The sequence below is a fragment of the Aspergillus fumigatus genome, chromosome 5 (assembly GCF_000002655.1).
Source record: "Aspergillus fumigatus Af293 chromosome 5, whole genome shotgun sequence".
NCBI lineage: Eukaryota > Fungi > Ascomycota > Eurotiomycetes > Eurotiales > Aspergillaceae > Aspergillus > Aspergillus fumigatus.
Genome location: NC_007198.1, coordinates 1,769,343 through 1,781,474, shown reverse-complemented (window position 1 = coordinate 1,781,474; position 12,132 = coordinate 1,769,343). Strand labels below are relative to the sequence as shown.

Below are 12,132 nucleotides of genomic sequence, written 5' to 3'. Positions count from 1 at the left end.
CACCCAACGCAAATAGCGTATTTGTAAATCATATTGATCATGCATATCGTTCCGACACTTACATTAGTCCCAAAGCTTTAGCCTCAATCTCCACGATTTGAGGGATAAGGTCCATCAAACTAGGCTGTTGAGGCGACCAGCCAAACAGCTTCCTCGCGCGTATGGCATGGCCCCGCGAGTTGCTTCCCCATGCATACAGCCCCCACTGATTTAGCTCCGTGATTTGCTCGTCTGACAATGGCTCGACATCAGGAGACGGAATGAGCTTCTTCTCGTATGCCACCTTGGCCACAGCACGGGAAATATCGCCCCAGACAAACGACCCGTTCTCGGCGAGGTAATACCCCTGCTCGTTCCAGGTGGCCTTGCCGCCTCCTGCCGCTGCGGCATCCCCTAGGGCCAGGTACACATTGCTGAGATCCTGGACGTGCACCTGGTGCCAGGTATTCTTGCCCTCGCCGACGAGGAAGCCCTTCTTCCTTTTCAGGACGGCAGAAGCTAGCCAGTAGGCCTGGACACTCTTCTGGTTGCCGGGACCACGGCCGGGGCCGTAGATGGTAGGAGGGCAAACAATGGAGGTCTTGACACTGTCAGGAGCACGCTGGCCGGCCCCGATAATGATCTTGTCGACGTTTCGGTGGAAGGAGTCGTCGGGCAGGTTCATCAGCTCGTCCACTCCGTCCCAGTCGTTATGCTCCTTGGTACGCTCGATTCCCCAAGTGTTGGCACGGAAGTCTTCGACAGTCAGAATGCCGGTGCCAGATGTATGGATTAGCCAGAGAGGCTTTTCAGGTGTGTGGTGGGTAGCGCCTTTTGCGATAGCAGTGGCGGAAGCAACGTGGTCGCAGTCGGCGCAATCTGTACGTTGTGAGTCTATAGTTCGCTGGTAGCGGAGGATGTTCACGTACGGAAGACGATATCTGCATTCTTGACTTCTTCCTCGATCACATCGGCGGAGTCGAGGTCTCCATGCACAATTCGGACGTTGGGGTATTTACTGGCAAGTTGAGCCGCTTTCTCTCTGTTGCGAACCAGGACGGAAATCTGCCAGTCAGGATGTGCTTGGGAGACAGCGTAGAAGACGTCTCCGCCAATGTACCCGGTAACACCTGTGCTGGAAAACGAGGTCAAATGTGAGTATGATCAAAGTAGTCTGGGCGGTTGAACATACAGGAAAACCTTAGGAGCCATATTGAATCTTTCTCTAATATATATGTAGAAATTTCGTAGTAATCAAGATAGCAACACCGCGAGCAACACGTGTGAGAACCTAACCACACTTATATAGATCTGCACGGAATTACAATAAATGCAACTCATGGACATTTTCAAGGTTACGCACGCCCCTTGCTTTGAAATCAAGAGTTCAGATGGACCCTCGTTGCCGCACAGGACTCAATCAGAGCTTCGAGAGCTGTCGAGGAGTGGGGAGCGGGGTGCCGACAGAACTTCAGAGAAGACCATCAACACCCCCCAAATAATTGCTTGGGTACAACATTAATGAAGAAGCTGATTGAAAAGGAGTGCTTGTTTGGACAACATTGCCATTGCATCCAGTGCTACCTATCATCGACAGATATGGGATGATCCAAGGATGTCAGAATACTCTGTACAACACGAGAATAACCCCTCATGACGTCGTCCATCACAGTAATCAGTTTGACAAAAGCAACATCCTCCAAGTCAACCCCATTGAATCTTACCTCCACGGTTCAAATGTAGATAATCCCTACTTTTATCACCAACCGAGAGTACAGCACAGAACAACACTCCAAGCTTCTCACGAAATGGCATCCGACCTCATCACAGGTAGCTGCGCCTGCCGCCACATCTCCTACACGGCCAGCCAGCCCCCGTCAGACGTAACAAATTGTCACTGCACCACCTGCCGCAAACAGGCCGGCGCACCATACCAGAGCTGGGCGACATTTGCCCCAGGCTCACTCACCTGGGACAAGGACAAGCTGCCCTCAGTCCGGAGATCCAGTGCCTTTGCCACCCGCGGGTTCTGTCCGAAATGCGGATCGAGCGTTAGTATGAAGTATGACTACGAGCCAGAGCTTCTCAGTGTGACTACGGGGACTATTGACAGTGCGCATCAAGGAAAGATCCCGAAGCCGTCTTGTTATCTCTTTCCGCAGGAGAAGGTGGCGTGGTTTGATATGCCTGATGATGGCGTTGAGCGGTGGGATCGGTTTTCGCCGGACATGGCTGAAAGTTTGGAGAAATGGCAGACAATGTCGAGCTGAGCATGTCAGAGTACGACGGGAGATACTTTTGTGTTGTACGGACAGAACAAATACAAGTATCAACGACGGGGCGTAATTCATCTGGAACTCAAACAGGGCGCGCTCTGGCCGAGGCAAGGACCACGAAGTAAACTAGTTGTCACAGGGGAATCTTAACAACATCATGTCCATAATCTACAGAAATAGATCAAAATGTGCTGGTGGCTAATCGGCTGGCGGCATTCTTGGCATCGAGCCGATCCTCGTCATCGTCCACCACGATCGAGCCAACGCCGCTGGGAGACCGCAATCGTCCTTTGGCTGTGCCTGACCTGTTAGTCTCATCGTCCTCATCTACTGCTGGCGCAACGAAGCTACCACTCAAGCTGCGTCCGAGACTGTCACTACGGCGCGGAATCCCACTCCATGCGTCTCCCTTAGGACCTTGACTGGAAGCGAGGTTTGCCCGGCGGACAGCCGGGTGTGCTTCACGACCTAGGCGGCTAAGTCCACCGGATGAGTCGATAGACCGAATGTCCGGACGGACACTCTCGAGAGTCGCCAAAGTTCTCCGCTCCGCTTCGATCTGGCGAAGGGTATACTCGCGCAGACTGTTCAACATATCGTTCGAGGTACGCTCGAACCAGGCACGCTTCTCCAGAAGAAGGTTCGAAGTGACGCGTTGTGTCCGCTTGGTCAGATAATCCTCATGGCTCTGTGCCTCGTCCAGGGCATTGATGGCTTCGTCGACCTTATCCGGCCGAACGGACGAGCTGACCTTCAGTCGGTCCGCAGCTGCACGCTTGCTGCGTGTGGCTTGCTGAGCTTGGATGAGTTCGCGCAGAAGGATGTGACGATTAGTCAGTGTTTCCTTAACAATGAAGGCATCTGAGGAGTGATAGCTCAAGGGATCTTCAAGCGTAGTCGCCTCGGCGGTCGCCTGGACCGCATGGTAGTCTCCAACCGTTTGAATAACCTTTCCCAATTTCTTATAGGCATTAGCTAGGCCGGGGTGTGTCTCCTGCACGTGCATCTGCCCTAATTTGACGCCGAAATCGGATTCAGCGAGGCCGAGTCCTGAGCGGAATTTGTATTAGTGAATTCTCTTCCAGCCCAAAGAGACATCAAGGCACCTACCTCGACGAGCCTTAACCACGCGGTCAACCTTATGGCTGGCATCCATAGTTCCAAGGTAGAACATCTTCACAATAGGCCGAGCATCCTGCAGTTCAGGGGTATCATCAGGCGGCGGGGCGAATTGCTTCAGGACCTTCCTCCGAACACCTGTTGCAGGCTGCTTCATTCGAACGACAGGACTATAACCAAAGTCGCTTTCGACAAACAGAACCACCTCGTCATCCTGCATAAGAATCTCATTGCTCATAACAATGTTCAGCCACCGCTGCATCGATGCCTTGACTCGGATCTCGTCCTCCTCGGTCCCGGCACCGGCGGGCGTCAATGGAGGCGGCACTGCGGGGACAAGAACCTCCGGGTTTGCGGAGATCAGATGGTCTGCTAGTTTTGCAAACTCGGCATGGGTACGCCGAACATCGCGGTACTGTGTTGTCCTGAATTTGGGAACATTCGTCTGATGGCCGACGTCAGTTTGTTTTACCGCAGGCGAACCGAATGCCACAAGAACACCGCTTACATGAACATCAAACCGTAGGATAGGATCCTTCTTTCCCGTCCTCTCCAGTCCCGTAATCTTAGCTTGGATCTTATACGCAGGCCCATTTTTAGCATTCTGTCTGGCTCCGGTTTGAGAGCGCCCGAGAAGCTGAGACCGAGGCTCGTTCGTATACTGGGCTTGTGTCGCGTACGGTGGCTGCTCAACAGCATAGTCAGGGTCTCCTAATTGCGCACTTTGAAGTCGCGCAGATAGATCAGGCGAGTCGGGGGCTCCGTTCTCGGACGATCTTGGTCCAGAGTCATCGCCCTCCTGGTCGCCATTGTAACTGGGCTGATGGTGCGGGGGTAGCGGCGAGGGGGGAATATCGTTGTTGTTTGATGCAGTGTAAGACGACTGAGTCGCTCGAGGAGATGCCCAGGGATCAGTGCCCGAGGGATGATCCGGGTCCTGAGTTATGGCCGAATAGTCCATGAGATGTTATGTATGCCTCAGGCGGATTGGCTAGTCTTCTGGCTCCGATAGAACCACGTCTACACGGAGCTGTGGGCGCGACCTTGTTATTATCAGACAACGATCAGGAAGGTTGAACTAAGTTGATATAACAATACCTGTAGACCCTAAAAAAACCGATTGAAGTATTTGGAAAGATAAAGAGAGAAGTAAAAACCGCCACGCCGTGGAGAGAATGAGGAGACGAGCTCTGCCTAGAGAGGGAAGCGATGAAGATGGGGGGCCGGAGGTAGAGTGGTACTGCCTTGTTGCCTTACGTCTCTGCGGAGGATCGGCGCCTGATTGACCAGGCATTCAACTCACTGATCTGCTTCTGAAGGGAAGATGAAGGTATCACCCACCCTGAAGCTTTCTTTCTCGCGCAGTTTGCTTTATCTACCTCTATTTCTTTCTCTATTTCCCTCTTCTTAGTCTGAGACTACAATGAATACTTCCAATTGATGGAGTATATGTTGTCAATGATACTCGGTCATGGTTGCAGCTCCTTTCCTGCGCAGCTTTCCCCAGGCGGTACGATCCAATCGTCCAAGAGCAGCTGTTGATGCTGCCAAACGCCTTGGGGTGAGGACAGGACGGACCACGATCTCTGACAAAATCTGTGTGCTTCGGAGTCAATACGAAGCGAAGGGTTTCTCGACATCTACATCAAGATGGCAAGAGAAAATTCTGGACCGAACAAGGAACATTGGTATCATAGCCCACATTGATGCAGGCAAGACAACCACCACAGAGCGTATGCTCTACTATAGTGGCTTTACCAGAAGGATAGGGGACGTGGACGAGGGATCTACAGTCACTGATTTTCTTCCGGCTGAGCGTGCGCGAGGAATCACTATTCAGTCTGCGGCCATTACCTTCCACTGGCCGCCAACTGCCGGGGAGAGTGATAAGCAAGAAGTGCAGACCCCCAGATCTGCGTCATCACATACGATCAATCTGATTGATACTCCTGGACACGCGGACTTTACATTTGAGGTTCTGCGATCGTTGCGCATCTTGGATGGCGCAGTCTGCATACTGGACGGTGTAGCTGGTGTCGAGGCGCAGACGGAGCGAGTCTGGCACCAAGCAAGCACTTATCGCATTCCCCGGATTGTCTATGTTAACAAACTAGACAGAGACGGAGCTGCATTTGGGCGGACGGTAAGAGAGGTAGGCTCCAGGCTGGGGGCCTTTCCGGCTGTGTGCCAGATTCCCTGGTTTGAAAATGGCAATGGTCGCTTTGTCGGGGTAGCTGACGCGATCAACCTACAAGGCCTTCGATGGGAAGAGGGGGATGGCAAGGTTGTCAAGATGCTGAGCCTCGAGCAGCTAGATGCTGAGGAGGCCCAACTCGGTAAGGAGCTCCGACGTGCCCGGATAGCGCTTGTCGAACTGCTGAGCGAGCACGACGAGGCGATGGTGGAGAAATTCCTAGAATGCGATGAGAACCATCTTGCCGTTCCTCCGCAGGACATCTTGGAGAGCCTGCGTCGGTGTCTCCTCGAGGAGTCAGGAAGCAACATCGTCCCGATTTTTGCGGGCGCCAGCTTCCGCAACATCGGAGTCCAACCCCTTCTGGATGCCGTGGTGAACCTCCTTCCGAGTCCGCTCGAGGCCCCCGATCCGGAGGTCAGCATTGGAGGGGTTCAAGGAGGGTTGCAGCGCCTTCTCTCGGGAGAACTCCTTGTGGAGTCGGGCGAAAAGTCCCAATCTCCCAAAGGCAAGCAGAGAAAGTCTGTCGCGCATGCCGAGTCCCAGAATGTGATGAAGAACTTGCAAGGATGCGCCCTGGCCTTCAAGGTAGTCAACGATGCAAAACGAGGGGTTTTGGTATATGTGCGCGTGTACTCTGGATCCCTGGACCGCAACTGCGTTCTGTTCAACACCAACCTGAATGTCTCAGAGCGCGCTCCGCGCTTACTCAAGATGTACGCCAACGATGCGGTGGAAGTGGATTCGATTCCAGAAGGACACATTGGTGTCGTGGTCGGCCTCAAACATGCCCGGACCGGTGACACCCTCGTCTCCTACGCGGGGAACAAAGCGACACCTCCAAAGCCACTGAATACATTGCAGTTGCGACCCATCAACGTACCGCCTCCCGTCTTCTTCGCCAGCGTAGAGCCACACAGTCTGAGCGAAGAGAAGAAGGTGCAGGAATGTCTCGCGCTCCTATTGCGAGAAGACCCTAGTCTGCATGTAGCCGTGGACGAGGACTCCGGGCAGACCCTGCTGAGCGGAATGGGCGAGCTCCATCTGGAGATTGCTCGCGATCGCCTGATCAACGATCTCAAGGCCAAGGCAACCATGGGTCGCATCGAGATCGGCTACCGCGAAACGCCTCTGGGCCCGTCCCCTGCCGTGACCAAGATCTTCGACAAGGAGATCGCCGGCCGTAAGGGCAAAGCCGGCTGCACGGCCCTAGTCGAGCCGTTCAACCGAGACACATCACCAGCCCCAGAACCGGACGCTCTCGCTGTCGAGACCCGCGACGGGAACCAAATCATCATTCTCGCCCCCGACCTCCAAATCGAACACACCAAGAAAGGCACCGAGGAGAGCCCCTTCCTCCCGCCAGGCCTGGACGTACACACATTGCGCACAGCCCTGCAAAACGGGTGTCTGGCTGCCCTCGCGCGCGGGCCCCAATTCACCTTCCCCATGCACAGCACCCGCGTTACGCTCACCCTCGACCCAGCCACACACATCTTCGGCACCGACACCACCCCCTCCGCTCTCTCCGCCGCAGCCCGCCTCGCCACATCCGCCGCACTCCGCGACCTCCTCCCCTCGCCCACCCAGCCCAGACCAGGAACCTCGCTTATGGAACCCGTCATGAACGTCATCATCAGTGTCGACGAAGCCAGCCTCGGCGCCGTCGTCCACGACATCTCCGCCTCCCGCGGCGGCCACATCATCTCCCTCGACGAGGACATCCCCATCACAGCTACCGATGCCTCGCCCATGGGTGCGGGTGCCGAAGAACCCGTCATCATTGACCAGAGCCGGATCTACGCCCCGCCGGATCCCTTCGAGACGCCTTCCGTCGGCGTCGAGATCCCTGCCGCGGTGAACCGGCCCCGCACCATTACGGCGAAGGTGCCGCTGAAGGAGATGGTGGGATACCTGAAGCATCTCCGCAGTCTGAGCGCGGGTCGGGGCACGTTTGTGATGTCTGTCGATCGGTTTGAGCTTATGAGCGCGCAAAGGCAGAAGGCCGTGCTGGCGGAGTTACGCGGAGGCTTTTATTGATAGCTCCCGCACCAGTGCTGTACTATAAATCTGTATACTACTTACTCTACTATTCCCATCATGTCAAGATGTATGTGTATGTGTATGTACTTGTTGGATTGCAGATGGAGATTTTGCTGAGCTGCCGTGTCAGCGGGCATGCAGCAAGATAACGCTCATTGAAATGGCAATCGTACTCTAAAGTATTCAAAAAACAATCACGTCCAGAACATACATGGACACAAACCAAACGCTACCAGTTATCATCCCACCCTCCCTCGTCACCCCCTCTTCCACCTGACGATGCCGTCCCCGTCGCATTCCCCGACCCAGCACCAGACGAACCCCCAGTCGGCCCCCCGCCACTAGGCCTGATAGCTGTCGTCCCGATCGCACTCGACCGCGACGTATTTCGCCGGTGAGTATCCTGCTCGGCCAACGAGGCAAACTCATCCCAGAAATCCTTCCGCTCGGGCTCCTGGCGCCGACGGGCCGCCGCCGCCGCGGCCTCATCCGGTCCCTCAACGAAGCGAGTCAAATGGTCCGCGGCGCCGCGCGCGCCAATCTGGATGTTCTGACCCAGCTGCGCAGCCTGAAGGCGCGCCTGGGCCGCAAATTCCGATTCGGCTATCTAAAGCAACACATTAGCTTACTACTTCTCCCACCGAGAAAAGGGGCGAGGGTACCGTTTTCGCCGTCGGCTGGATATACATCTCATTGACCGTCTTCGCGCTCTTCCCAACAGCCGTCGTAAACCAGCCAAACCCCTTCGTTAGCGCGCCGACGGGATCCTTTTGGAACTCGTCGAGGCCCGGCACCGCCCCGCGCGCGGGGGATGTCTTGGATCCTGCCGTGGGGGGCAAGCCGCCGCCGAAGCCGGTGTATTTCCCGCCCTGCGAGGGCGGCAGGGAGGCCGAGCGCGCTGCGTTCTCGGAACCCAGTTTGGCAAAGTATGCCTCGTTGCGATCTTTCCTGCTCGCGCCAGTAGGGTCGAGGCCGTCGTGCGAGGCGGGAGAGCCGGCGCCGCTGCCCCTATTTGTGTTTGTGTTGGTGAACGGCGTGCTCGACCGGGAGGTGGATGGGTCCGCGGCTGGTTTTTTGGGCTTCAGTTGGCCGGGGACGTATTCGCGGCCTTCGACGGTGGCGGAAAGTCGCTCCTTCCATTCTTCGCCGACATCACCTTCGTACCGTTCCTTGATGGTTGAGTCTTCGAAGGTCCGGCCTTCGGACTGCGTGATGGGGTGGTTGTCGTAAAAGGTCTTCCAGGGGTCGTTGCCTCCGTTCTCCATGCGGAGGATCTCGGACGTTTTGAAGGCATCCATGGTGATGGAGCGGACGAAGGAGATATGCACACCCAATCCTCGATGCGTGCCGGCGCAGTTTAGGCAGATGAAGGTTCCGAACTTAGGTGAGGCCTAGAGGGAGTGCCATGTCAGACTACTGTCCACGTATCCAGCCATGTGTATTGAAGCAATGGTGCGGGGGTTGCTGTGAGGTTAGAGTGGACGAACCCATTGGGGTGATGGAGCACCGCAGTCGCAGCATCTGTCGTTGCCATTCGTCTTGGAGATTTGAAGAAGCTAATTAGAGAAACCGTCAGAGTCAACCTGGTTATCTCGATGTGGCACAATTGCCGCAAAACCAGGAGACACATGCATACCTTGGCCTTCGTCTCTGGATCAACCTCCCACATTCGAGACATGATGTGTGGCGTAAATCGTGAACGGGCGGCGATAATAATAAAATGAAGAGCAAGCCAGAAGACAATGGCTCTATCCACCCCCTAGACGCACTGGTGTGTTTGGAGTCGCAGGCGTCGCCGATTCCTTAATTCCAGTTATTGGCGGGCCGCCCCCTCCCCAAAAGATGTTTTGGTGGCCACAATGCGAGATTTGGAAGAATAGAGTAATGAGTTGGATAATGATAGAGAATAGGCAGACAAGAGATATGTTGATCCAAATATGTCAGATCAAATACATCGTGTCTATCTATCCACCCAAGGATGAAGATTGTTCGACCTCAGGCTCCTACTCAAGACTGAGCGCCAAGAGGTCTCCGTTAGACTACCACATATGACGGAGCAGGGGGAAGATATCGCTTAAAACGATCAAACTCCACTACCACGATTCAAAATTATGGTACTGTGATGAATACAGGGATAATAGTCGTTCAGAATAGAATACAAAAACAAGAAGACATTCAAGGCCAGCCTTGCGGCATATTTCATAAGCTAAATGGTGGCTAAGATACAATACAGCGAATAAAGGCAAGGTTCGTTAGAAAAGGTCGAGTCTCCCGTCATCACGAGATCCTACGCCGTTGGTCATCTCTCCGGGCAGGGAAGCCAGTTTGGCTGTCCCATATAAAACAAAGAAAAAACACATCATCATCAGTCGGAGCGTCGTCCCCTGACCAAGTCGAATGGAAATGATATCCACAGCTTTCCCCAGACCTCTTTCACTCGAGAAAAGACAACTTTTGCCGAAAAGAGCATCTTCACGATGGTTACCTATGAATATAATTATCCATGCGCATTGGCCATCACCCCTGCACCATCACTGACCCCGACTGACTTGCATCAGCCGAGAAATGAGAAATTTGTTCTGGATTGGAACAATCTTGACATTTAAGCAGCAGCTGGGGGAGTGTTCTCCTGCTCCTTAGCAGCAGGAGCGGCAGCCTCAGTCTGCTCACCCGTGGGAACGGCGTCATCCTCCTTGCCGGGACTGTCGATGGCGACCTTGACGGCAATCTCACGACCCTCAATCTCCTTGCCATTCATCTCCTTGACAGCCTTCTCCTGGAGTTCTTCAGAGCCGAGAGTGACGAAACCAAAGCCACGACCCTTACGACGCTCGTTGCGAGCCTGGAGCTTCTTGATCATGAAACGAGGAATGGGACGCAGGGCGATCTTGGCGGAAACAGGTTGGTAATCGGCAAAGATTTCCTTGAGCTGGAGAAGAGAGTTAGTAACCTGGCTCGGGTTGACTCAAGGGAGATACGTACCTTGTCCTCGGTCAAATCATAGGGCAGGTTAGCTACCATGACCTTGGTCTTGGAAGGAATGCCATCCTCGGGGGGGCCGCGCTGCTTCTGAGGACGAGGAGCACGAGGCTTGCCAGCCTGCTTAGAGGACTCGGCAGCACCGGCATTTGTAGCCTCGTTGGCGACCTCTGTCTGAGGTTCAACCTGACCGGGAACGTTGGTGGGAGCCTCATTAGTAGCGGAGCCGTTCTGTTGGTTCTTGGTCCATATTGTCAGCAAACGGTGGACACCAGTTCAAAAGTGCAAGGGAAACTTACGCGACCTCCACGACCGAAGCGACCTCCACGGCCACGGCCGCGACCGCGACCACGGGCACGGCCACCTGTCCGCTTGCGACCTTCAGTGCCACTGGCGCCCTCACCGCCACTTGCAGCACCCTCCGCCTTAGCCTCGGCAGGCTCTGGCTTGCGGGCCAGCTGAACAGAGACCTTGCGCTGAAGAATCTCCTTTCCGGAGAGTTCCTCGATCGCAGCAGTGGCCTCGTGAGCAGTGGCGAGATCCACAAACGCATAGCCGACAGGGCGGTTAGTGCGGGGATTCACAGGAATGGAGGTGCTTTCGCTGTACAGAAATCATAAGTTAGGATTTGAATTCAATCACGAGGATAAAAATAAAAATAAACAATCCCGTTTAATGGAGCGATTCAAGTCCCAAATTTAGCCTTTTTCCAATGAGTGGTGCGGTGGTGTGCTCGGTGCTGTGACACACGTGGCGGCATCTACCCCAACAGTACCTGGTAGTAGCTGCGCTGCCCTTCCCGCAGCTACCAGCGCACTCTCAAGGATCCAAAGCAAAAACAGAAGTGAAGCCCAGAAAGGGGCCGCAACTCACATCTTGTAGTTCTTAAAGAACTCCTTGAGCTCCCCCTCAGTGGTCGCGTAAGCGAGGTTCCCAATATACAGCCGACGTCCCTCATCGGCACTGACCGCCGCAGCATCGGTGGCCTGAGCCGGAGCAGGAGCAGTACCGTTGGTGGCCTCAGTGGTGGTAGGGGCCTTGTTGTCGGCTTGGTTCTCGGCGGCAGCAGACATCTTGAAAGACTGATGACACAAAAAGTAGGTGTGGTTTGTTGAGCGGACTTGACGAGATGCACGGATGTAGTTGATGTGTCACGGACTCAGGGAAAGCTGGAAGTGGCCTGCCTGTTCTTTTTGGACTTGACGTTTGACTTGACTTGAGCGGTTGGGACCGGAAGAACTTGAAGAGGGGGGTGTGGAGGGAGGAAAAGGGTAGCTTGGTGCCCTAGATACGGAAAGTTGAGGGGGAAATCCTGGGTTTGATCTCAATTGAAGATTTACCTTGGGAGTGAGAATGGGAAGTCGAGACGGAGAAAGGAGAAGGCGAGAGAAAAAGGGCAGCAGCAGCGGGAGGTGGCACGCTAATCTGTTTATGGTATGTTGATGCCTGAGGATGTGATTTACATAGTGCCCTGTCTGCGGTGCTCTCGGGGGGCGGTGAGCCCTGAGTCATCGACGGTTGGCCCCTAAGCTTAGGCATTGG

At 54.7% G+C, this 12,132-nt stretch overlaps 6 protein-coding genes across 6 annotated transcripts; 2 read left to right on the top strand and 4 right to left on the bottom strand.

Moving 5' to 3' along the window:
- Positions 1 to 58: 58 nt before the first annotated feature.
- On the bottom strand, positions 59 to 1,191 carry AFUA_5G07170 (putative nucleoside-diphosphate-sugar epimerase; the record flags this gene model as incomplete). The annotated part of the gene is made up of 3 exons (XM_001481451.1): positions 59 to 858; positions 909 to 1,114; positions 1,172 to 1,191. 3 exons carry the CDS (start codon positions 1,189 to 1,191, stop codon positions 59 to 61), a joined length of 1,026 nt encoding a protein of 341 aa, XP_001481501.1.
- Positions 1,192 to 1,583: 392 nt separating this feature from the next.
- AFUA_5G07160 (GFA family protein) lies at positions 1,584 to 2,249 on the top strand (the record flags this gene model as incomplete). Its single annotated transcript, XM_748825.1, has 1 exon — positions 1,584 to 2,249. One exon carries the CDS (start codon positions 1,584 to 1,586, stop codon positions 2,247 to 2,249), a length of 666 nt encoding a protein of 221 aa, XP_753918.1.
- A 187-nt stretch (positions 2,250 to 2,436) lies between these two features.
- Positions 2,437 to 4,335, bottom strand: AFUA_5G07150 (retromer subunit VPS17; the record flags this gene model as incomplete). The annotated part of the gene is made up of 3 exons (XM_748826.2): positions 2,437 to 3,305; positions 3,366 to 3,819; positions 3,883 to 4,335. 3 exons carry the CDS (start codon positions 4,333 to 4,335, stop codon positions 2,437 to 2,439), a joined length of 1,776 nt encoding a protein of 591 aa, XP_753919.2.
- A 510-nt stretch (positions 4,336 to 4,845) lies between these two features.
- Positions 4,846 to 7,608, top strand: AFUA_5G07140 (mitochondrial elongation factor MEF2; the record flags this gene model as incomplete). The annotated part of the gene is made up of 1 exon (XM_748827.1): positions 4,846 to 7,608. The coding sequence occupies one exon, from the start codon at positions 4,846 to 4,848 to the stop codon at positions 7,606 to 7,608; it is 2,763 nt and encodes a 920-aa protein (XP_753920.1).
- A 232-nt stretch (positions 7,609 to 7,840) lies between these two features.
- Positions 7,841 to 9,280, bottom strand: AFUA_5G07130 (GTPase-activating protein GCS1; the record flags this gene model as incomplete). The annotated part of the gene is made up of 4 exons (XM_748828.1): positions 7,841 to 8,218; positions 8,244 to 9,002; positions 9,099 to 9,167; positions 9,248 to 9,280. 4 exons carry the CDS (start codon positions 9,278 to 9,280, stop codon positions 7,841 to 7,843), a joined length of 1,239 nt encoding a protein of 412 aa, XP_753921.1.
- Positions 9,281 to 10,213: 933 nt separating this feature from the next.
- AFUA_5G07120 (RNA recognition motif domain-containing protein) lies at positions 10,214 to 11,663 on the bottom strand (the record flags this gene model as incomplete). Its single annotated transcript, XM_748829.1, has 4 exons — positions 10,214 to 10,540; positions 10,594 to 10,821; positions 10,890 to 11,193; positions 11,464 to 11,663. 4 exons carry the CDS (start codon positions 11,661 to 11,663, stop codon positions 10,214 to 10,216), a joined length of 1,059 nt encoding a protein of 352 aa, XP_753922.1.
- Positions 11,664 to 12,132: the final 469 nt, after the last annotated feature.